This window comes from Sinohyriopsis cumingii, chromosome 1, assembly GCF_028554795.1.
Source record: "Sinohyriopsis cumingii isolate HCF-2022 chromosome 1, ASM2855479v2, whole genome shotgun sequence".
In the NCBI taxonomy this organism is placed as follows: Eukaryota; Metazoa; Mollusca; class Bivalvia; order Unionida; family Unionidae; genus Sinohyriopsis; species Sinohyriopsis cumingii.
Window position 1 is genome coordinate 51,170,968 of NC_142961.1, and position 27,370 is coordinate 51,198,337.

At 36.0% G+C, this 27,370-nt stretch overlaps 1 protein-coding gene across 1 annotated transcript in view; it reads right to left on the reverse strand.

The window, feature by feature from the left end:
- Positions 1 to 27,370, reverse strand: part of LOC149806858 (rapamycin-insensitive companion of mTOR-like) — a 154,298-nt gene that overhangs the window by 90,722 nt on the left and 36,206 nt on the right. The window contains exons 10-18 of the mRNA XM_089958719.1: positions 21,926 to 22,013; positions 20,991 to 21,081; positions 18,787 to 18,853; positions 17,832 to 17,912; positions 15,476 to 15,576; positions 8,444 to 8,618; positions 7,510 to 7,617; positions 7,011 to 7,057; positions 6,252 to 6,387 (exon numbers count right to left, since the gene is read on the reverse strand). Of these exons, the coding sequence (XP_089814845.1) occupies positions 6,252 to 6,387; positions 7,011 to 7,057; positions 7,510 to 7,617; positions 8,444 to 8,618; positions 15,476 to 15,576; positions 17,832 to 17,912; positions 18,787 to 18,853; positions 20,991 to 21,081; positions 21,926 to 22,013 (894 nt within the window). The remainder of the gene's footprint in view (positions 1 to 6,251; positions 6,388 to 7,010; positions 7,058 to 7,509; positions 7,618 to 8,443; positions 8,619 to 15,475; positions 15,577 to 17,831; positions 17,913 to 18,786; positions 18,854 to 20,990; positions 21,082 to 21,925; positions 22,014 to 27,370) is intronic.

Sequence of the window (27,370 nt, forward strand, 5' to 3'; positions counted from 1 at the left end):
GCAGATGTAACTATCCACTTGCAGGCAAACAGATGCAATTTGAAAATTTCTAGCAGACTTTGGTCAAAATCGCATGATGGAGAAGAACACACCAATACCATTTGATGTTATAGCAGCTGCTTATGTCCAAATGCCAGCAACTGCTTTGGAGTTCAGTTTTATGAATGCATTAAAACTGTAAAAACAAATTTAGCCTTTTTCATGGGATACAGAATTTGGATACCATTTGAGGTTATGTTATAACAATAATAATCTATCAATACATGCCAAAGTGAAGACCAGAGACCACTGGTCAAGTACTCTATGTTGTTTCATCATAACAAACAAACTAAAATACTAATACCACTTCATTTTCTATGATAAATGCCGAGGACAATATTATTGCCACATCATTTTCTGTGATAAATGCTGAAGTCAATACTAATGCTATGTCATTTTCAATGATAAATGCTAAAGTCAATACTATCGCCACATCATTTTCTATGATAAATGCTAAAGTCAATATTATTGCCACATCATTTTCTATGATAAATGCTAAAGTCAATACTACTGCCACATCATATTCTATGATAAATGCTAAAGTCAATACTACTGCCACATCATTTTCTATGATAAATGCTAAAGTCAATACTACTGCCACATCATTTTCTATGATAAATGCTACTAAGTCAATATTATTGCCACATCATTTTCTATGATAAATGCTGAAGTCAATATTATTGCCACATCATTTTCTATGATAAATGCTAAAGTCAATACTATTGCCACATCATTTTCTATGATAAATGCTAAAGTCAATACTATTGCCACATCATTTTCTATGATAAATGCTACTAAGTCAATATTATTGCCACATCATTTTCTATGATAAATACAGAGTGTGTGATTTGGATTTTTAATGTAGCTTTAACAATTTTTCAGTCATATTGCTATGATGTCTCCAGTGCGACAGTTTATAGTGATGTCTAACACTGGGGCATCATGCCACAGACATGTAGCATGATGTCCCACACAGTCACATTATCCTGACACCAGGCCAACCAGTCCTAACACTAACCTCTTAATGCTGAGTGCCAAGTGAGGCTGCTGTTAGTATCAATTTTGTAAGCCTTTGGTATGATGCAGCCGTGGATTGAACCCATGACCTTCCGCTTCCAAGGCGGACACTCTAACCAATAGGCCACCAGAGTGATGAATAAATAATGAAGTCACTGAGCAAGTGAACCTGATTTTTCTATATCCTTTTTATAGCACGTACTGTTTTTGCTTTTTAAAAGGTACAAGTTGATTCTTCAAGTTTAAAAGGTACATATTAATTATTGGTGACAAAGCCTGGTTGCATCATGAAGAAAATGCAACCATCCAATCTGAACTGAAAATAGTTTGTCATCGCTGAAAGTGCATGTAATTTAAATGGTACATGTTGATTCTACATGCTTGATTCTTGGATGTAACTGGATTTTATTTACTGATGGCACCTATCAAGGACAAATCTACATTAATGAAATATGACAAGGCTCTTTCCAAAAACAGACTTTTATTACAAAAGTTAAAACCATACTCAGGTTAAAAACATTTCCTTTATAATAAAGACACAAGTATTTCTATATACACGTCTTAATTTTTATAATGGCATTGATTATTAAATTCATTAACCATTCCTATTTATCATGAATGTTGACCATCATTGTTTTGTTGTAGTGTTATTTTCCATTTCCTACTTGTAGTCTCATTTCCCTACTAACAGCCTCGCTCATTTTCCCATCTGTGGACCTCTTGAACCGCCATTCCAACTTTAACTATATCTTAATGGGCAGTAAATCTGGCTTCAGACAAATCTCTATTTAATTAGCATGTAATACTCTGCATAGGTATGTAGTGTTTTATGTCTTGTGAAAGTGGGTCTCATAATTTTCAGGAATTCACTGTTGATTTAGACATGTTAATTGCCATCAGATATGTTAATTGACAATGGAAAATAACCTGTCAGTGCCCTTGTACATAAAGAAGATCACAAGCCTTATGTAACTGAACAAAGATTACAATCACATTGTAACTTCCCTCTCCTTTGCCAACATAACACCATAACAGCTACAAAAAAAGTCACTCTGAACAGACACATCGTCTCATCCATTTATATACCGACATTCATTTATAACAAAAGAAGTCTTCTAAAGTTCTTTATTCTAAATAGATTTGGAAATGCTGCTGTAACATTACATAATTTGGAAATGCTGCTGTAACATTACAAGTTGTACATAACTTGGCCATCTTAACCAGCTGCTGTCCAACTGTATAAAAACAGGAATTATCTGTCTGCCCTCTTCCATCCCCCCTCCAACAATACCTCTCCTCTCTTATGTGGGTAGGGTAAACAATAAAAAAGCAAATTTTCTAAGTAAATTACGTTTCCCTGAAAATTCTTGCCTGATCACATTAACATTTGAGTATAAGCATACTACCTACCAATCCTGGACTACAGAATGATGAAAATTGTCATTTCCATCCATATTACATAGACAAGTGATGGATATCATGGCATCATAGCCTTTGATGGCAAGTGGGGCCCAACGTTTTATTCTCATAAAGCCAGAGAAATAAATTCAGCCAACTGTGGGACTGAAGCACTCAAAGGGATGGTTTTACTGCCATTGAAACAGTCCCTGAATATACGCCGCATTCCCTAATAAGTCTTTAAAGTGGGGTCGATCTTGCTCATGAGATTAACTCCATGAGTTAAGATTTGAACTCTTTCCTTCACACGATACTCCTGACAATAGCCTGGAGTGAAGGAGTTGGTTTGGATAGGTATGGAATACCTGTGACTGTGGCTGTCAGTCTGGATAGGGATAAAATACCTGTGGCTGTGGCTGTCTGTCTGGATAGGGATAGAATACCTGTGACCATGGCTGTCGGCTGTCGGTCTGGATAGGGATAGAATACCTGTGACTGTGGCTGTCAGTCTGGATATGGACAGAATACCTGTGACCATGGCTGTCGGTCTGGATAGGGATAGAATACTTGTGACCATGGCTGTCGGTCTGGACAGGGATAGAATACCTGTGACTGTGGCTATCGGTTTGGATAGGGATAGAATACTTGTGACCATGGTTGTCGGTCTGGATAGGGATAGAATACCTGTGACCGTGGCTTTCAGTCTGGATAGGGATAGAATACCTGTGACTATGGCTGTCAGTCTGGATAGGGATAGAACACCTGTGACTGTGGCTGTCGGTCTGGACAGTGATAGAATACCTGTGACTGTGGCTGTCTGAAAAGAGTCAGCTTCACCGGAAACTTCCTCAGTAAATATATCACTAGAACAAATAAACTGTTGACCCATGACTTTTCCCATCTGATAGGGTTGATCAGAATCAGTCTGAAATTATGACCCCTTGAATTCTGAATTATTTTTGGTACTAGGACTTTGGATGGATAGGCAAAGGCCCACAGACCCTACCAACTGATTGAAAATGCAATGCCTGCACAAGCTGCTGGGTCTGGGAATAGAGATACAAAGATAGGCAATTTGTGGTTCCAAATTGTCACAAAAAGGGATCATCACTTATCACCCCCAATGTATGCAAATCTAGTGAAAGACTGATTGGTAAATGAATGATTTAATGGTCTGACCTTTTCTTGACAGAGTATTGACCAGATATGAATCTGTGGGGAATGTCTGATTTGTGTGTGTGTGTGATTTGGATTTTTAACGTAGCTTTGACAATTTTTCAGTCATATCACTACGATGTCTGCAGTGTGACAGTTTATAGTGATGTCTAGCACTGGGGCATCATGCTGCGCTGCAGACATGTAGCATGATGTCCCACCCAGTCACATTATCCTGACACCAGACCAACCAGTCCTAACACTAACCTCTTAATGCTGAGGGTCAAGTGAGTCAGCTGTTAGTACCATTTTTATAAGTCTTTGGTATGACTCAGCCATGGATCGAACCCACAACCTCCCGCATCTGAGGCAGACACTCTAACCACTAGGCCACCGGAGCGGTCGAATGTCTGATTTGAAATGTGATGATGAGTTGGGAGCACCAACACTGGAATTATCAAACTAGAATGCACAGGTCAGGTTATCTGGTTCCCCGTTGCTGGAGGAGGCAGGTCACCATTGAGTTGTTTGACAAGATTATGACAACTTTCCCGTAGAGCTGGTCTTTCTAGAAATGAAAGGCATTGATTATAGCCTTCTAGATGGCTGCTGTGGAGAGACAAATCCTCTTATCCACATCTGCCAATGACAATCTCAAAGCCTGGCAACAGGTGGGGTCCCCAAATATATGTACAGGCATCTGGATATACTGTAATTCTTGCTGGAGCTTTCCCAGAGGAATCCCTGTCATGAGACAAATGAAGTTGCGCCATTGACCCAGGAATGATATTATCTCACCCATTATTCTGATCTTTTGACCAAGCGGATTGGAATCACCCATTATTCTGATCTTTTGACTGAGTGGATTGGAATCACCTATTATTCTGATCTTTTGACTGAATCGATTGGAAAAGAGGCATCATTGTACTAGCAAAGTCATTTGAAAAGAGCTCATGAAAAGATGGCCTTGAGCTTGCAGTGGCTTTTTTCTACAAGGAAAAGCCTTGAAAATAAACCCCTGAGACCACATTTTGCGAGCAATCTCCATTGCTCACTGGTTAATTAATGATCAGATCTCCACCTGCATGATTCTGGCCTTCTCTGGATATGATGGGACTGCCATAGTAGGTACTGGTGCAGACCATGTAAGTGAACATAATGATGGCTCTCATTTTTTACTGGCCATGCCACAAAAGTAGTGATAGGAAATGATCCTTCATTAGGATCCCCAAATAGGTCTAGTACTGGCCATGTCTCAGGAGTGGAGAAATGAACAGATCTCTCACCTTGATCCCTGAATGGCTCCAGTACCAGCCTTGCCATATTAGTGTTAAAGTGGACAGACCTATCAGTAATGTTTCTATGTGTTCTGGTACTAGCCATGCTGTAGAAGTGGAAAGACAGAGGGATCTGTCATAAGATCCCAATCCAGTTCAATATTGTATGGCCCCATGGGTATTGTATGGTTTTAACGGTATCATTTGGTGTCATTTCCTTAATTAATGGATCATCAAAATCCATAACGAAACCCAAATGCCCCAACTTACAGGCTGTGACTTACATCAGTGGGCTGCCAAGAAAAGAGGGTACACTCCCCATTATATCGTTATTTATAATTGAGGAATGAGACAAGCCAAGGGACAGTCTTTGCCCTGAATTGGGAAACTGTCTTTGCCATCTGCTTCAGCAATACACCTGTGGCTCTGGCAATGATCTAGATTAAGGTGGGGATGGCTAAACTTTGTCACTGGCTCCTCCACTTCCACTGAGGTCATTGATGGCATTTAACACAGCAATTGCAGGGGTGGAGGAGCTCAACAACATCCTCCATTAAGCTCACCAATCGTGCAATCCTAGGATGAATGCTAAAGACATTGGATTGTGCAATGCTGGACTTAGTCTTCCTCTCTCTATTCTTTGATGTTTTCCATAGAAAAGTCGACCACCTATCTTCAATCTAAGATGTACAAACATTCAATGTCTCTGATGAGGTGCACTTAGTGCAAGTAAGGTATGAGTCATTGTTGTCAACGTAAGCTTAAAATTTCTTGCATTTGGAACATTTAGTCATCATTTTATGATTATGAAACAACAAGACCCAAACAATGTTAATAAACTGAAAAATTTGTTGATATGCAGCGAAAACAACACCTGTTACCAACAATGAGCAAGAAAACATATCGAGTCCAACTAATCTGAAGCATAACATGCAATAATGATACTCTGAAAAAGGAAACAGTCCAAAATAGCAAAGAATGTAATGTGACATTTGCAAACTGGTAACAAAGAAAATATAAATGTAGTCTGCACTCAATACATCATTATGTACAAAATATCAAAATTTGAAATGAATTGTTGAAAATCAGGAGTATACTGAATACATTTTCAGACAGTCTCTGCTTGATCTTTTAATTGATTAACAGCAAAAACTTAAAACTACAGACAGCAGCAGCATAAAAGGGAGATAATGAGCACGGATTATTGCCTTTTATCTATATGATATATACTGAAATGATATTTTTCATTTTTTGGATGGTAAGATTCAGGAGGTAATAAGCCTATAACCCTTATGTTAATGTGATTAAAAATGTATTTGAAGGAGAAAGACAACTTATCTTTATAAATTTACATTATTTTCCTACCTGGCTGCAGCTGACGAGAAATTTCAATAGTTGACATCCTACCACAGCTATCTTCTTTCCATTTTCACAATCATGACCAATCCGTGAAAATAAATGATTGGTGGGTTTGAAGAAATACACTAGTCTTTTCATAAATCTAAAGTAAAAAAGATGAAACAGAACTGGAACCCAGCATTATCTAATAAAGCAATAATTTAATGTGGCAGCTAACTGATGGTGTTCAGTGCATTCAACTAATCCAAGCACATACTAGATAAATTACATGGTTAAAACTAAGATGGTTCTGGAGTTTAATCTTTCGCTAAAATATTCATTAGCAGCTTGTTCACTTAGGAGCTTCATGAGGTGGTCTGCATGTATTTTATGATATCAAAATTGATAAAACATCCCATTTCTACCAAGTACACAGAATTCATGCACATCAAGAAATTTATTTTTCATGGATAGAAAATGTGAATACCATGCCCTTCAAATTGGCACAAAAACACAACATAAAGAAAGCATGGAAGTTTAAGTAGAGATACATCACAGGATACAAAGTGTAAATCCTGTATATTAGGTTTTAGAAATTTAGTAATTCACAAATGATGACTTGGCTAAAAAGAACAGTAAACATTGTAAGGAAATATTCCATTGTAAGAATTGTCAAGAAATAAATCGCCTGTGCTTTTACAATAAGATGGAAGTTTGAGACTGATAGAGGTTAAAAATATTTTAAAACTTATTATTTAAAAAGTTACTGAAATCCATTGCCCATACCTTAAATGAGACTGTTCTTCAAGTCTCTTCAGTTTATCATCAGGCCACTGAAATAAAAACTAGTATGTATTACACATAGTTACCCAATTTATAATCATCATCATCATCATCACAATGAGAGAAGTACTTTATTTATACCAGGAAGTTGACAAAGCACAATTATTAATATCCCTGTATGTTGAACAAAATTGAAATATACAAAGTTGAAACAAGGTAATTATGGAAATTCAAATGGATGCCAATGCCACAGCTATGTAGATCTCTGACCAATAATGGTACAACAATAATAAAAACAAATACACAGACAAATGAATCAATTCTAAAGGACACACATTTCATAAATCTTTCATCTGTCTTTAGAAGTGAAGGAAGTGAACTCTATAAAACTGCACCAAAGAATTTAAATTTTTTATTATATTTTTAAGTTTTGCATTTTCTTAGAATACTACAAGACAGTATGATAAATGTCAAATGTAACCATTTGCAGGTACATGCCTACCTTGAGGACATAGCCTATCAGATCCCAATCCCAATTCTGATTGTCTTTGGTGTGAAGAACCTGAGTGTCTCGGATTGCATGGTTAATTATGTCTTCAGAGGTATTGTGCTAGAAACAAAAATCAATAGGGAATCTAAAATATGTTAGGATACATTGGGGAGAACAGTTAATATGAAAATTCAGCTTCCTAAATTAAAAAACATCTATTTGCAGTTTGTTATTTCTTTTGGAGAATAATTTAGACTTAAAATGTGTCCAATGTTTTTGTTTTAATCTAGTGATAATAAATTCAGATATGTTTAACTGATGCAGATGCAAAATCAAAGTGTATATGTAAACATGGACAAAAATGTACATAGAAAAATGCACATTTGTATCAAAAAGTCAGAAAGGGTTAAGTTGAAAGAAACATTTATTAAATTTTACCAAAACAGATCAAAACAAAGCTGTATTAAAATGAATGCAACACATATCCTTCAACATTTTATATTTTTCCAAATTAAAATAAGTTACACAACTGTCTCCCTTAAACAGTATAATGATGCAGCTCTCTGTTGATGCAGCTGAGACACCTGGAATTCAGACATAATCAGGGTACAGACTTTTCACTTGTATTAATACTGTACTAAAGTTTCATTTGGACTTTCAAAAACTTGAATATTGCAGGAGACAAAAAAAGTAACGAAAATATTGAGCTTAAAAGATTTTATCCAATAACAATGCTTTGGTTCATGTTCTTGAAATGTAAGATATCAATATCTATCTAACATTTTATCTATCCACTGATCTATCTATCTGTATACACACATCAATTAAATCAATAGTTTAACAAATGGAGTAAAAAAGTATAATGACATGTGAATGTCAAAAAATGTCTTCAGGACAGCATCTAAATTTTACAAGATCTCCATGGTTTAATGCAATTAAACTGTACCTTCAGTCCATGATTGGAAAACAGATTGTCTAGATTGGTGTAAAATGCTTTAGACTTGTCCTTATCAGCTGCATTGTTGCGGACAAGTTGCTCAAGGTATAAACTGCAGGGTAGTGGACCCCTTTTCCTCAATGCATGTATACGATTGAGGTATGTGACAGCTACACTGGCTTGACTGGGGAAAAAATATAAGAAAATTAAAGCAATGTAACCAATTGCAAAGCTTTGGTAGTCTCCAGCAACAATTGTTAAACATTGATTATCATATAGAAAATATATCCTGACAAACATGGGAATAAGGGTGTGGTATTCATTGAGAAGCATATCACCAATTCCATGCTTCTAGCATCAGCAATGCCCACTAAAAAAAAAATCACACAAAAACTTGAACACAAGACAGTACAGTGTTAAATGCAGGCCATAATGACCTGCTTTTGTCTTGAGAGTGTAATGCTCATTAAGATACATCCCCTCCTCATAGGACAGTATGCACACAGCATGCAATAGCTGGTGTGATCATTAGCTAAACGCAAAAACTTAACCAAAGCCAGTAAAATGTTAAAATTGGGTGACAGTGACCATTTGCTGTATGGGTGTATTAGTGACTGTGACGCATAGAGTCATCTTGTTTACTTATTCTAGCAAGAATCTTGAGAATTAGGCATAATATATGTAAATGGTTTAATGGCATGTGAGCATAATATTGGATATAGAATGTCAATTATACATTCTAACAATGTAAAGAAAAAAACTGCATAAAACTGTAGGAATATAAACCTTTCCAAATTAATGTAAACATGTTGTCCTATAAGATAAATGATAAAAGGTAATGATATCTTTAAATGTATATAAAACTGTAGATAAAGTTTAAAAAATATCCTTAAAATATAGTCTGTGGTATTCAGGAAAAAATGTCCAAGATTTCTCTGGTGTAATGTCATGATAAAGCTTCTGCAGTTCACATCATAACACTGGACACATCTGACAATACTGTGCTTTACTGCCAATTGACACTGCACAACAACAACTGCCATCAGTAAAGCATGAATTTTAGGATACAGTGACCAACATTTGTGATGATGCATCCCTTCACCAAGTTTCTTCATTCCAGTATAACAGTATGCATACAGGATGCAAAAAACCTAAATGGTCATGAGACATGCAACAAACAAAAACTACAGCCATGAGCACCCAAATAATGTGCAGGTATATACACTGTCAGCCCTTTATCTCCCCTCCAAGGGAGTAGCTGCTATGAAACCCACTACAAACTGTTGCTAGGATCAAGAAAGAAAGACTGGCTGAGATGCTGTACATGTGTTCATGTTTTAATCTGTGCAGACACTGATGCTTATACCAGGAATGGTACAACAGCTGTCATCTACTTCACAGAGACAAGCTATTAATTTAAATGAAGCTGATATATTGTGGTTGTACATGGTAACAATCAATATTTTGTCCATAACTGTGGTGTTCATAAATTCCAGCACGCTTTGAATTCCACATTTGAAGTCCACATAAATAAATTAAATTTAAATCTTAGACCGCTGCTCAAAAATGAGGAAACATTTTTTACTATTTTGTGATATTTGGTGACTCTGACACCGAATACACTATATTATGTGTAAACTTTATTCCAAAGTTGTGAAAATGGTTTGAAATAGCAGATTTGCAAATGCCAACAAAAATGGTCTTGAATAACAAGTGTTCTCTCAACAGAGATCTAAGAGTCTCTCAAAGGAACTAATGTTCTACTGATCAAACGGAATTTACAGGAATCAATCTTCTTAAATGCTCAGTGTTGAAAATACTTTTGATATTTTTCAGTGACAAGATTTTCAAGATGGCTATAATGGGATATAAGGTTAACACCATTTAAATTTAGGACCAACAAGACATTATAAAAGAAGTCTTTTTGTAAAAGCCCAAGTTGATATGTCTGTCCATTCATTCCAAAGGAGTAGTGAAACCAAGATTTTCATTTTTATTTGGGATCAACAAGACAACATATTCTGTTAACAAAACAAGTGACCTCAATAGTTACTTGAATTCATATTCATCAAGATTCGGGGCCCCAAGTGGTCGAGGGGTCTAAAGCGCTCTCCGTTACGGATCACTGCCATCTCACCTTTGCCTGTGTGGGTTCAAGTCTAGGATTCGGCCAATGTGGGCATGTGAGAAAGCTTGCCAGTAGCTTCTCGTGGGTCAGTGGTTCTTCCTGGGGTTTTCCCAGTTTCTTCCTCCACCATTAATACTGGCCACCATGCATAGCCTATCGTGTGCTGAAAAATGGCATTAAACCCCACAACAACAGCAACCATCAAGATTCTTACACATCACATCTTTTGGTGAAAACCCTATTTCAATCTGACTTTCTCTTTAGGACGATGTGACAATAACAATATTTTCAAGCAAATGGCCATAATGAATAAACTAGAGATCACTAAAAGTCTCTTGGTGAAAATCCCACGATGATATGGCTTTCCAATTAGGTGGGATATAGATGACAGGCTGCCATCGTGGCCATATTGGAAATGAGATCAGCATCATTTACATTTAGGACCATCCAGATATTATAAGAAATCTTTAAGAGAAAACCCATGTTGATATGATCATTCATTCACCTATAACAAGATTTTCAACACAGTAGCTATGGTAGCCAAATGATGAAGTGGAACCATTTTCATTTAGGACCAGTTAGACCATGAGATGAATGTGTGTAAAGTGTCATGACATTCCTCCAATTAGGTTATGATAAATAGATAAAACACATTTGTACTAATGGACAGATGGGTGACAAACAACAAGCACTCCCATAAACTGGTCTATGACCAGTCGAGTTAAAAATGAAGTAACCAATAAGAATCTGGTTTGAAATCACAAGTGGTCCCCCAAAAACTCTTTCGAGTTATATCAAGCATACAGACCATGACAGCTGAACTGGCATTGTTCCAGGTCTGAAACATAAAAAACTGGACCCCTTCATTTGAAAAAGCGAAACAATGGTGTGATCATAATAGGCAACCTGATTATAAAATAAGACATCAGAAGTTTCACCTTCTGCTGAACTTCAACATGGCTTGCGTGACTTTTACTAATTTGCCAGAGTCATCAGAGGTCAATATGATTGCTTTGATGGTCTAATAATGATACTGGGGTTATGAAATTGGTTATATGTCATTTTGTACTGCCACAAAGAAACCTGGTTGCTAACTGCACTATGTGAAAGTCATATTATGTGACTGGAAGCTTTTTTCTTTAGTAAAACAAGTTACCATAATAGTTACTTAAGCATCTGTATCAGTCAAAAGGTTCTATTTATTTGTGCTGTTTTCACTGAATTAAATTTCTGCTGGACTTGGTCTCTATTTTGTGCAAATCCTGCAATGGTGTCCTGGCTGAAACATTGGATAGGACCAATCTGTATTTTCCTTTGAAAAAGTGGAACAAAGGTATGGTTGTAGGATTAACAGGGGCTGAACACTGCTTTGTGATGCTTGGTTTCTCTTGGAGAAATTTTGGCATGGTTCAGCCTCAAACTAGCTGGGTCAGAATAAGTTTGGAACCAAAGTTATGTAAGCAAGCATGAAACTGTTTTTGATTATGCATACTCTTAAATTTATGTGCACTTTAAATGTAAAACAAAGTACTTGCATAATACCAGAAATAAAAACAATCACTTTTATTTATATTCTTTAACCCATCCAAAAAGAACACTTTTCAACCTTTGCATTTTCATTTGTGTCCAATTAAAGAAATATCATTCCATCAAACAATTTTTGACAAGCACTGTCATGAGTTTGAACCAGGAGTCAACTGTCATTTTCACACTTTATTCACAGCTGAAATTTGCAATGGTTGCAAAATCATTTGTTCTATAAAAAGATGGTTTATGACCCTTAAAACATGTTGTGCTCTAATCAGTTGTAATGCAGTTAGTCCAAGTTTCTTGTGAAGATTCCCACCAAATGAACAAACCTAATATCTAACAATGAGAGGGAAAGGTTGGATAAACCTTGGAATAAAAAAAACATACTTTGTGTCAGTTCTGAAATGGCCTTGTTTAAGCATCAGTTTTGTCAGATAGTAAGGAAACTTTCTACAATACTTACAAAACATTTATTTTCCAAACCATATTCAATCAAGGGTCATTTTTTAGAGATATCTTCTTTTGCATTTCTCTTTTTAATCTTTGTACAACTGCTAATCAATCTAACTATGACCGAGCCTTTAAAAGTGCACCCAAGTTTTCACCATCTTTTTCAAAAACTGAAGGATGCTCAAGACGAATCAACATGGAATTTCCCAATCATATGACTGCCTGTCATGGATCACTGTTTCATAAGCTGAATAAGCTGAGTTATTTTTATCAACATGGAATTTCCCAATCATATGACTGCCTGTCATGGATCACTGTTTCATAAGCTGAATAACCCGAGTTATTTTTATCAACATGGAATTTCCCAATCATATGACTGCCTGTCATGGATCACTGTATCATAAGCTGAATAACCCGAGTTATTTTTATCAACATGGAATTTCCCAATCATATGACTGCCTGTCATGGATCACTGTTTCATAAGCTGAATAACCCGAGTTATTTTTATCAACATGGAATTTCCCAATCATATGACTGCCTGTCATGGATCACTGTTTCATAAGCTGAATAACCTGAGTTATTTTTATACTGGGTTGATATGAGTATCAGATCAACTGCATTTACTTTTACCTCAGCAGTTTGCATGCAGCACATTGCCACATCGAAGTACAGTAATGAATCACTCTGAAAGCATGATTCCTCTGATGTAATAGGCAAATCCTAGCTGTTCTTTTGTAAACTATACTTTAAAAGGCAAGTCCAATAAACATTCTATTTCTTTACATCAGGTAATAACTGACAGGCAAATAATGAGTCCAGCATACTAATTTACTGCAAAGTTAGCTGGGTTCCAAATTCTGAATTTTGAGCACTGGACCTGGTTTCAGGAATTTTATGTTTCTAGTTTTAACAAATGCATCAAACTTTTAAATAATGTCATTCCTTGAAATGACAATAGTCATTTCAATCTACATAATATTTGTATGCTGTACACCACATTTTTCATGTGTGCAGTTTATGTGTACCTTTTTGGAAAATTCCAGTTTTATCAAATCTTGGCTGGATAGCACAGGATTTGTATGCTTGCTTGCATGTGTAGAACAAAATGTAAGCTATATACCTCAGCCAGGTTTATGTGTCAAGTTGAAATATGTCTATAGAATAAAATGTAAGTATAGACCTCAGCTAGGTTGATGTGTTAAGTTGCCATACGTCTATAGAATAAAATGTGAGCTATAGACCTCAGCTAGGTTGATGTGTTAAGTTGCCATACGTCTATAGAATAAAATGTAAGCTATAGATCTCAGCTAGGTTTATGTGTTAAGTTGCCATATGTCTATAAAATAAAATGTGAGCTATAGACCTCAGCTAGGTTGATGTGTTAAGTTGCCATACGTCTATAGAATAAAATGTAAGCTATAGATCTCAGCTAGGTTTATGTGTTAAGTTGCCATATGTCTATAAAATAAAATGTAAGCTATAGACCTCAGCTAGGTTTATGTGTAAAGTTGCCATATGTCTATAGAATAAAATGTAAGCTATAGATCTCAGCTAGGTTTATGTGTTAAGTTGCCATACGTCTATAGAAAATGTAAGCTATAGACCTCAGCTAGGTTGATGTGTTAAGTTGCCATACGTCTATAGAATAAAATGTAAACTATAGACCTCAGCTAGGTTTATGTGTAAAGTTGCCATATGTCTATAGAATAAAATGTAAGCAATAGACCTCAGCTAGGTTTATGTGTTAAGTTGCCATATGTCTATAGAATAAAATGTAAGCTATAGATCTCAGCTAGGTTTATGTGTCAAGTTGCCATATGTCTATAAAATAAAATGTGAGCTATAGACCTCAGCTAGGTTTATGTGTAAAGTTGCCATATGTCTATAGAATAAAATGTAAGCTATAGACCTCAGCTAGGTTGATGTGTTAAGTTGTCATACATCTATAGAATAAAATGTAAGCTATAGACCTCAGCTAGGTTTATGTGTAAAGTTGCCATACATCTATAGAATAAAATGTAAGCTATAGACCTCAGCTAGGTTGATGTGTTAAGTTGCCATACGTCTATAGAATAAAATGTGAGCTATAGACCTCAGCTAGGTTTATGTGTAAAGTTGCCATATGTCTATAGAATAAAATGTAAGCTATAGATCTCAGCTAGGTTTATGTGTCAAGTTGCCATATGTCTATAGAATAAAATGTAAGCAATAGACCTCAGCTAGGTTTATGTGTCAAGTTGCCATATGTCCATAGAATAAAATGTAAGCAATAGACCTCAGCTAGGTTTATGTGTCAAGTTGCCATATGTCTACAGAATAAAATGTAATCTACAGATCTCAGCTAGGTTTATGTGTCAAGTTGCCATATGTCTATAGAATAAAATGTAAGCAATAGACCTCAGCTAGGTTTATGTGTCAAGTTGCCATATGTCTATAAAATAAAATGTAAGCTATAGATCTCAGCTAGGTTTATGTGTCAAGTTGCCATATGTCTATAAAATAAAATGTAAGCTATAGATCTCAGCTAGGTTTATGTGTCAAGTTGCCATATGTCTACAGAATAAAATGTAAGCTATAGATCACAGCTAGGTTGATGTGTAAAAGTTGCCAAATGTTTGACACATGCTGTGCATATGTAAATGTACTCCACACAGGTATAGTATATATATTTTCTTACACACATTACATAGTTATTTATCACATATATAAAAAAAAATTAATATATGTGAAATATATGTATGATATATACTTCATATGTGCCAGTTATTACTTGCACAAACTTGTTATTTACATTGTTTCATGTTTGATTCAAATATAATTTTGTTTTACATACATTTTGCATGACATCTTCAATAAGCAATTCCAAATAATTATGTATATAATTATGTATTCCACTGGTGGCAACAGTGCATGTGAATTTGGAGAAGACTTACTGTCTTTCCCTGTTTGGTATGTTGAAGGATGAGGCCAGTGCCATGAGGGATGAAAGGTAGTGGCTGTAGTGAACGCACTCTGCTGGTAGAAGCTGGTTGGCCTACATTACAAACACAAAATATATTTGTAAGTAGAGTAAAAACTGTTTTGCATAAAGAATCCTGTATGAAAATTCTTATGTTTGTGATAAAGGATACCATACCTTGTCACATACTTATACATGAAAACTCTTATATGGCAAATTTTTACTGCATGTTGTCTATTACTATGCTCTCGACACAACATGAAGGACATGTAAATAAAATGTAAGTAATTTACAATGCCTTCACACAAGGCAAATCTGATTTAAATTCCATTTATTTTGTTTGTATTTTTAAGGACAGCTAGAAATGTGTCCACATGCCATGAGGGCCCATGCCAACGTAATTCAAATAAAATGAAATGGTCCAGGCCAATACAGTCCTGAACTCCATCAAATTCTGCTGGAAAGCATTAGTAAGCTTGCCTTGGGCCTGCATATTAAACCTGCCATCAGGTTTTATGAGCAGATTTATTTAGCTAAATCAAGAGAATTGCATGCTGAAACTATATTCCAAATCCAAAGAGGGCGATATAAATGGCACTGAAAATAAAAGGAAATTAAAAAACTTTAACACTAATATTAATCGAAGCTGTGGATGAACAGACTTAGGTACATCAAAGTGGTCTCTATGCTGAGCTTCCACCAAGGCAGGCTCATGAAAAATCTAACTTAACTTTGGACTTCTTGATAGGAAGTCAAATCCAGTTTCAATCCATGAAGTCATTCAAATGTTACTGATCAGAAATATTCAACGGTAATGTTCTAAATAGTCATTATTCTAAAGTTTTAAAGAGCCATTACTGTAAAGTTCTAAAGATGTGTTACTCTAAAGTTCTAAAGATTCAATACTCTAAAGTACTAAAAAGTCATTACTCTAAAGTTCAAAAGGGTCATTACTCTAAAGTTCTAAAGAGTCATTACTCTGAAGTTCAAAAGAGTCATTACTCTAAGTTCAAAATGGTCATTACTCTAAAGTTCTAAAGAGCCATTACTCTAAAGTTCTAAAGAGTCATTACTCTGAAGTTTAAAGAGCCATTTACAATAAAGTCCTAAAAAGCCATTACTCTAAAGTTCTAAAGAGTCATTACTCTAAAGTTCTAAAAAGCCATTACTCTAAAGTTCTAAAGAGTCATTACTCTGAAGTTTAAAGAGCCATTTATTATAAAGTCCTAAACAGCCATTACTCTAAAGTTCTAAAGAGCCATTACTCTAAAGTTCTAAAAAGCCATTACTCTACAGTTCTAAAGAGTCATTACTCTGAAGTTTAAAGAGCCATTTACTATAAAGTCCTAAACAGCCATTACTCTAAAGTTCTAAAGAGCCATTACTCTAAAGTTCTAAAGAGTCATTACTCTACAGTTCCAAAGAGTCACTACTCTGAAGTTTGAAAGGGTCATTACTCTAAAGTTTGAAAATCATTACTCTAAAGTCCTAAAGAGTCATTACTCTAAAGAATTTTGCCAGAAAAAAACAATGAAAATCAAACTTTGGTCAGGTCTTCTTCATATGGCCTAAGACCTAATTTCATTTTAATCCATGAAGTTGGATCCAAAAGTTTAGACCAGAAATGAAATTACTGAGATATGACATGACATGATGCAACATGACAAGACAGAAAAACATGGTTAACACGATATTCCCCTTTAACAGATATGGCATTTCAAATTACCCACTGTGACAACCATATTCAGTTTAGCACCATATTCATCTATGAGCAAACAGGCATCATAAGTAGTCTTTAAGTGAAAACCCTATCTTGGCATGAAGTAGCAATAACATGATTACCTGGCAGCCATATTGAATATCTGAGCAGCAACATGTCCATTTAGGTCCAACCAGAATTTGGGAAGATTGTCTTTGCAAAGTTTCATGGCAATCCTCTAAGTAGTTTAGGACTAGCGATAATAAAATGGTACTAATTGGAAGATGGATGGATGACAGACAACAACAAAAGGCTCTTCTGCTTTATTACAACTAGAACTGAAGTTCCATCTCCTGCCTATCCTATTTTGACAGGTTATGAATTAGATTCATTTAGGCATGCAAGGCACATATACCAGTTTTATGCTTTCAGTGAATAGAAGAGCTTCTATAAGCTACAACTGTAAATTCTCCATGATTTCAAAAAGAATTTGATTTTAAGTGAAGCCTAATGTTGCCTCTGAATAACTTTTAAAAATATCTAATATATGTGTGAAAATATGAGCCACCTAACAAGAGAATTAATGCACGATGTACACTCATTAATGATGTATACTCAAGCAATCACTGACCATATGCAAAAGCCCTCCCATTAGGATAACAGTCCTCACAAACAGCTCTCCATCACTGCTGATCAACACCTCAACCAGTGCCTGTTAAAATGAATCTATATACTTAATCTGCTCTTGGATAATGCATATCCAATGAGAAACTTAAGACTGACATTGATAATGAGTTTTTGCTATCAGCCAATACAAGTTTGTATTTCATTGTGATTGATCATTGCAAAATGTGAAGCTTAAACAGTTTTATCCTTTCAAGGTCAGGTCCCATATTCTCAAAACTTGTTGAGTCTGAAACTTATGTTCTAAACCCTAAAGACACATATGATATATGTGGGGTGATTCTGGGACAATGAAATTTAGTAGTATAGGAGGGGGGATCAGGTGTTTAAATCCAATCATTTCTAAGAGTCAAATTTAACTCTACTGAAAGTAAAAGACTGTCAAAATTTTCAGCTCGAGTTTGATTTTCCAGCTCAAAAGGTTCTGTGAATATAAGGCTTATGTAATACTATGTACAAACTGATCAGGTGTATGTCATTCTTACTAATTATGATTCTAATCAAATGGTATAAACTCTAATCAGCTGATGGATAATGCAATAGTATTTCTGAGTGTATGATATTTACAAAGAAAAAATCATGCCAAAATAATTCATTACCAATGGGATCATATCAAAGACAATTCATTACCAAAGGGATTGTATCAAAGAAAATTCATTACAAAATGAATCATATCAAAGACAATTCATTACAAAATGGATCACATCAAAGAAATATTATTTATTTACTAATTATTACTAATGTTTGGTATATAATCAGAAAATACAGTTTGCACTTTAACAAATTAATAAGCACATACAAGAAATCTAAGATAAGACAACGTAACAGCAAAACAGTTCATACAGGAAAAATTGTTATCACAAACTGAATTTAAAAAATAGGGATTGAAAAGAATTACTTACATCAAATAATCCTGCTCCAATCCATGCTGCTAGTAGAAGGGCAAGATGATTTTCCACCAAGTTTGGTCTAAAATGCAACATAGGATACTGTCTTGTAGTCTGAATTATTCTGTCTCTATATATCTAAAAGTGTATGCCTCTCCATCCCTCGATTTTTCACCCACCCCCATTAAAACTGCATCTTGCTTTCCATGGTGTGAATTATATATTTTTTGAAGGTTAAAATTTTTCTGCATTTCAATGTTGTTACAAGCCACATATTCAAACAAGGTCAAGGCCTGCTGGTTGAACCCACTATCAAAGCATTGATGTAAAACATGTGACCTTGATACTAAGGTCAAAAGGGGACAGCCAGCAAGATACAGAATGAATGATCTTGGTTTTGTAATGATTTATCCAGTGTAAATGAAAAACAAACAAAAATCCATCATGGGGTTTTGGAAATATATGCAAATGATAATACCTGAACTAATACCTCAAAACAATTTTTTTTAAAGATTGTAACCTAGACTTCAAGGTCAAAGGGACAAAAGTATGTGTCATATAATGGAATACCTTAGTTTCATGATGCAGCCCAGTACGAAAAAAATTCCATCAAGGGGTTTAGGAAAGTATAAATAAATAAAAAAGCTTTAAACAAAACCTTAATACAAATGTTTCATGACTTTGATCTCCACCTCAAGGTCAATGGAGCAAGTGTACATAACAAGTGTAGTGAAACCACCAAAAGACAGCTTTCATGACATTATCCAAAGAATTATTAAAAAACACACAAGTGCCATGACATCATGGGATTTGTGTGTGTGTGTTTGTCTTGGATTTTTAACATAGCTTTAACAATTTTTCAGTCGTATCACTACAATGTCTGCAATCTGGCTGTTTAGATTGATGTCTAGCACTGGGGCATCATAAGATTCCCTGTGGTTGTCAACAGACAGGGTGAGGAGATCATTAAAGCATGATCACTGAGGCCATGGGGAAGCGATTAAGATTATTCTAAAAGATGGAAAGACACTGGTGTACAGTCAATCCAACCTCTGAATGAAGATGTCCACCACCAATGCCTTCTGGTCTTACAATGTAATGACATAAGAGGAATACATTCTGACACATTATGATGATCATTTTAAACAATCTTATTGGCTTGTATGAAGTGCCATATTGCATGTTATGGTCAGTTTTGCTTTTCATGGACTGATAACTAGCTACTGTTATGTAAAGAAAAGAACACTGTCTGCTTCCTTCATGTTTAATGTTCATACTAGCAAATGGCCCCAAACAACCATTACAATAAATAATCTCAGATAAAACTGCTAGAGCACAAAATCACGGATAAACATTGTAGCAGAATTTGGGTTTAGAGACATAGGCTGTGAAGCAAATGGACGAATATGCATTAAATTAATATAAGGGCACAGGAAGCTGGGCAAATAGGTGGTAAATAAAGGACTGGGATACAAAGGGGAGGGCACACTAGCCTGTATGGAAAATATTATACCATCTGCTTAATCTTCTGAATTTGATATTACCCCATTAAAATGTTTTACCTTCTCTCTGAAAACTCCAGTTATAGGAATACTTTATTCACAAAACTTGATCAAGATGTTTTCATTCTTCTAAACCACCCCTGGTGAAAGATGATCACAGTAACCTACTTACATTAAACAGATGATGTTGCACAAGGGTTTGTCTACTTACTGTAAATGTTTGATATTACTGCCAAACCTCCAGCTGTAGACATGATGTTCATTAAATGTTTTTAAGCAATGTTTTTAACAACAAGAAACCTTAGAAAGTGCCTCTTAATTGTCATTTTTGTGGCAACATGTTAAAATCACTATATTTTTTGTGGAAACACGTGAAAAGGCATCAAATTAAACATCACAATATAATTTATGTGGAAAATATGAAAAGGTGTTGAATTAAAAGCCACAATATAATTTTTGTGGAAAATACATGAAAAGGAATCAAATTAAAAGCCACAATTTAATTATAAGCACTGCTAAATAAATGCTAGAGTGAGACAAAGGAACCAGATATCCACCCACACTGAAAGTAGGTAAACATTAAAATACTGAAGCAAGATGAGCAGATACAGTGGTAAAGATATATTTTATACTTCATGTTTCTATAAGTAGGGTTAAAATAACAAACTTTTAATTTCTTTCATTTTAGTTTATCTTTCCTGTATAGGAATTCCTTACCTGATCTTTGCCATGTGTGGAAGGATGTTCTTGCCTTCCTCAGCTACAAATCCATCTGTCAAACGCCAGTTTTCCCTAGGTTGTGATGGAGCTTAAGTTTAAAAGAACAAAAAACAATAAATAAACAAAAACAACAGAAGACTCAGTGGAGAAAACCTATTTCTAACAAAACTTGTGCAGATCATTTTATTTTAGACAGAAATAGAGTTATTTTGATAAACAATTACAGTTATTTTGATCCACAATTAATTAGTTATTTTGATACACAATTAATTAGTCATTTTGATAAACAATTAATTACAGTTATTTTGATACACAGTTAATTAGTTATTTTGATAAACAATTAATTAGTTATTTTGATAGACAATTAATTACAGTTATTCTGATACACAATTACAGTTATTTTGATAAACAATTAGTTATTTTGATACACAATTAGCTATTTTGATACACAATTAATTAGTTATTTTGATACACAATTAGTTATTTTGATACACAGTTAATCAGTTATTTTGATATACAATTAATTACAGTTATTTTGATACAAAATTAATTAGTTATTTTGATGCACAATTACAGTTATTTTGATACACAATTAATTAGTTATTTTGATACATAAATAATTAGTTATTTTGATACACAATTAATTAGTTATTTCGATACACAATTAATTACAGTTATTTTGATACAAAATTAATGTTGTCATTAAAGATACATATATTAAACTCTAAGTGAATCATTCTTCCTTGTACAATGTTCATAAAACTACATGTATAAATGCATGTGTGTACATGTACATGTGTTTAACTACATATATGCAAGTTTACAAATGTTGCAATATAAGTAAATCTTACTAAATTTAACTTACATGTACCTCATTTACCTAATAAAACTTGATGATAAACAAATAAATTTCTACAAAATATTGTACTCACCAACACTGAGCAGTGCAGCACTGAAATCACTTGTCCATTCTGGGACTGGCAGATGAAATAATTCATATATAAGCTCTATTATTCCTTGCTGAAACAGAAAAATTAGGAATGATGAATTGGATATTTCTACAAATGCTACTCAAGATACACACATTAAATAAATTGTTTTGCCAAGAAAACGTATCACATTAACATTAGAAAGAAGCTCCACCACCTCTAAATCCAATGATCACAGAAAGATCTAGATGAAGAGAAGACCACCACCTGGTGGCTAGGGTTGTTTAGTTTTAGACTGAGCAATACTTCAATAAGGATGCTCCTTGATAAACATTAACATATGGAGAACAAGTCATAGAAGGCAATACTGAACAGTTACCAAGGTTACCCTTGATGGAAAAAGGATTTCTTCCCCGTATGACAGTAAATCTTGGTCATAATGAAACCAGCACAATTGATGATGACAAAAGCCATGGTGACAGTACCCAGACAAGAGCAAAGGATCCAAATCACTTTTTCTTACAGAGTATCACCGGGTGAATGCAATGAAAGAGCTGTTCTGCACCTCTGGTAAGGTTGTGCTGACTTCAAACTGGTCTGGAGATGGTCTGGGCTGCAGCCACTAGACCTACCTGATTCAATTGTCATAAAGAAAAGCTTGAAAAGTATGCCTGTCAACTACATCTATTACATCTCAGATTGCCATAATCTATTTTGAAATTGAGGCCTGATGAGATAACTCTCATTTTCATGAGATGAGAGTTTTGTGGTGTACTTCATTTATGAGACCTTAGAATCTGCAGAGCATATTACCCACTTCAGCCATTGTGCCAGGGCATAGGTGGCTATATCCTCTTGCCCTAGTTTGACTGAAAGAAAGTGGAATTGCCAAGCCTTAGGGCACTTTTCCATGCACTGTCCTGTATCACTATCTTCCATGACTGATTGAATATATGATCACCAGTTGAGTGCCCACTGATGGCAGCCTGCATCATCAGGACAAAAGAACCCTCTGACCTGAACTTTATATAGCTTGAGTTTGCAACTCACTGACCCTGCATGCCAAATCTAGAGCTATCAAGAAACATGTGTCATGTGACAGCACCTTCAAGCAAGTGCTTGCTAAGGGCTCAAAATGAGCTGAAATGACAAATGTTATCACCTTGACAACAAAACTTGGGAAACTGGTGAGTGACTTGGACCTATCAAAGTCAATATGGGTCATTAATATGGAAGGTCTGATAAATCCTTATTTTGACCAATCGTAGTATGATATTTTCATGGGACTAGATTTTGTATCAAAATTTGTATATAAGTAGGTATTTAATTTTGTGATTTAACTTCTACAAATACCCAAAATAAAGAATACAAAAGATTAAAAATATGCCAATTCAAATGGCTGTCACTCGAATACTTAAAACAATACTACCACATGTCACTTTGCACCTGTGGCACTTCACTTTCTGAATTTTTTCCAGTAAAAGTAATGTAGGGGGTTAGGCATGGCCCCAAAATGGTGACATGAGATTGCAGCTTGTTGCACAGAGATCTGTTATCATCAGGTGGCCACAAATCTACTGAAAGATTTATGGTTGGATGGACCACTATGCGTGAAGGGTCTGGCCCCTTGAAAATGAATTGGCCAACACATTCAGCCTGCCCTGAATATGTCTGACCTGGGCCATTATGCTCATATTCTGTGCATACCAGTGGAGAAATTCTAAAACCATAATGCCAAGATCTGGTGATTACTGCCACCCAGAAGGTTGGCCATCAAACAGGATTGTCTGTCAAAACAAGGACTACCTTTCCATATAATTGATCCTTCCAGAAATGAAAGGCTTTTAATATAGCTTTCTTTCTAGAATGTTAATATGGAAGGGAAACTCTTCTCGTCCAAATTTATCCTTGACCTTGGTAAAGCTGGGCAATTGATGGGCTTCACCATGTACAATCTGGCATCTGTAAAGACTGAAAGATTTTGTTGGTGTTTACATAGATGAATTCCTGTTGTGAGCTATTGTTTGCTGTGCCACTGATGCAAGGAATACACAACTTTGTTTAAAATCATGATTTGTTGATCAAGCTGTAAAATGGACACTATAGAACTAGCAGGCCAAATGCAAAGGATGCATAAGGCAGCCAAAGAGAATAGAGTCTGCTACTGTCTTGAGCAGACAGGGGAATTGCAGTAACTCTTGCAGAGATCAACTCTCTGTCTAAAATAAGCTTATGAATCAAAAGCCATGCAAAATTGTTGGAGGCAAACAAGGTTGAGATTTGTATTTAAAAAAAGCATTTATGCCCAGGATATCCAAAATGATAAAATGATGGGATGATGTAAAGTCTAACTAGTCCAAATTGACCATCAACCCCACCTAACACAAAAAGGAACAAGACTGTTTCTGCCCTTGTCCAAAGATAAACTTTGTTTTTGGAGAATGTCCTCAAGATAGGTCACTTTCACTGCTGATGAAGTTAACAAGAACAAAGATGAAAGCTAATGATCTTAGTGAAAGCCCAAGGGCTGAAACTGAGGCCTAAAAGAAGAGCACAATTTTAGTAAATGGTTCCTTGGAAACCAAACTGAAGGAACTTGTGTGTATTTACAGGGATGTCAAAGTAGGCATTGATTAAGTCTACACTGAAGGAACTTTTGTGAGGATGTATTTATAGGGATGTCAAAGTAGGCATTGATTAAGTCTAAACTGACTTCAAATTCATTCCTTTTCACCAAAAATCTGACTGATCTTTCTGTATCCATTTTGAACATGAGGGAGGCTACAGACTGCTGAGGTTTATAACCGCTCTGAGATTCTAGTAACAGCCTAAAGTAAAACCCTGGACAGTTTGGCTACGAAATGTCCCCACCACTTGCTTGACAAGATCTCCATCTGTAAAATCCTGCTATATTCAGATCAGACAAGCATGTCCATCATAGAAAGGGAAGTGAAAAAGGATGGGGTTGGATAAAGAAATCAAAAGCCCATTTGAAACTGCCTGGAGAAAACCTGACAGTATCTTCCTGTGGGCAAGTGGTTATTAATGGAGTTTTCCCAATTTCTTCCTCCACCAGTTATACTGGCTGCCATGTATAGACTAGCATGCACTGAAAAATGGCATTAAACCAAAACCAATAACAAGAACATCAGCAATTTGGGCCATGGATTCCCACTAATGGAATCTACCAGTAAAATATGCTAGTGAAGCCAAATCTAACATTAAGGAAGCCGTAATAAAATTTTGCACTAACCTGAATGTGGCATGCAAGACATTTGTGTTCACCTGATAATGCAAAGGATTAGTCTGCCACAATGCTTTAATCCAAGGATGGCAGCTCAGTGCTGAACATAAGTGAATGTGTGTGGTACCAATGTGGAAAGAACCAAACTAGTAGCTGGTTTTCCCAACAGAAAGGCTTAGAGATGTCTGGGTCTCTTATTTTATCATTTAGACAGAAGAGATATCCTTAACTTTAACTGACCATGAAAGAAGATATAAAGATGGATGTTCATCTGCATATTTACAATTAACTGAAGTCTTTACCATATTTACTTGGCTTGCATCTGATGGAGCTGGGCACTTGGAAACTGGCAGAACTCTTTAAGTTTCCACAACGCCTCTTTAAAAATGTATTCTGTTGTCTCCATTGTAGGATCAGCATATGTTAAGTCATCAAGGTTATCTCCAAACTTATTCTGTTCTCATCAGGCATTCTGTTAATACCAGAGTGAAACTTCCCTGGGGCAATGACGAGGTCATGATGTCTTCCATGTGTATCGTTTGATATCTGCCCTAAGGGGGAGCCAGTGGTTGCATCAGCATCCAGGTAGTAAGAGCCATGGTTTGTCTTGCCAGAATAAATGATGGTATGTTGACTGGTCAGCTCCACATATGTAGGAGTGGCCAGCAAGTATATGGCACAGCTGGCCAAAAACTTGCTGGTTAGCAGCCTGAATGGTGTTATAAAGCCTAGCAAAATGGATCATCCATGACTGAAAAAAAAAACTTGTGCCTGGATTTACAGGCCCAAAGGCCAAACTCAAATATGCAAAAAGGGGGGGGGGGGCTTATGTCTCCTGGTCAGTCTAAAAATTGGAGGACAGTCTTGTGTAAGCTCAAAGCCATCACTGGGAAAAATTCACCTGAGGCCAATATCTCTGTCACTAGATCTTGAACTAGTCACAACATCTATAACTCAGGCAATGCCCATGAAGATAGGTGGCAATACTGCAACCCCTTGTTTTTGATCTGTAGGTGACCTGACCTAATGGTCTATGTGGATATTAGACATACCACACTAAGCTAGCCTGTAATAATGTTCAGACAAAAACTTAGCACATCACAGTCCATCTCTCTGGACTTGCCAAATCTTCTTTTTGGCCTCAAGAACTCATTGCAGCACTGTGTACAATATAGTTTCTGACCATAATGCACAAACACTGCATTGTAGATTCTGATGCACACCTGGTATATGCAGGTCAGGTCCCATATTCATGTATGCACACCTGGCACATGCATCACAGGTCCCATATTCATGTATGCACACCTGGCACATGCATCACAGGTCCCATATTCATGTATGCACACTTGGCACATGCATCACAGGTCCCATATTCATGTATGCACACCTGGCACATGCATCACAGGTCCCATATTCATGTATGCACACCTGGCACATGCATCACAGGTCCCATTCATGTATGCACACCTGGCACATGCATCACAGGTCCCATTCATGTATGCACACTTGGCACATGCATCACAGGTCCCATATTCATGTATGCACACCTGGCACATGCATCACAGGTCCCATATTCATGTATGCACACCTGGCACATGCATCACAGGTCCCATTCATGTATGCACACCTGGCACATGCATCACAGGTCCCATTCATGTATGCACACCTGGCACATGCATCACAGGTCTCATTCATGTATGCACACCTGGCACATGCATCACAGGTCCCATATTCATGTATGCACACCTGGCACATGCATCACAGGTCCCATTCATGTATGCACACCTGGCACATCAGTGTTTCCCTTTACCCAAATTTTTGCTTCAGAGACCCACATATTTTTAATCTGACCCCCAGTTTTGATGCCAAAGTTTGTTTTTCACTCAGTCTGACCCCCAGTTTTGACATCAAAGAGATTTTTGACTCTTAGTCTTACACAACTAAGGGATGTATGCACACTTGACACATGCAAGGTAGTCCCATTCATGTATGCACACTTGGCACATGCAAGGTAGTCCCATTCATGTATGCACACTTGGCACATGCAAGGTAGTTCCATTCATGTATGCACACTTGGCACATGCAAGGTAGTCCCATTCATGTATGCACACTTGGTACATGCAAGGTAGTCCCATTCATGTCCTCAGTTGCCTTAAATCTCTTTAATTTTATGTGCTTCATCAACATGGTCTAACAATTTTCTA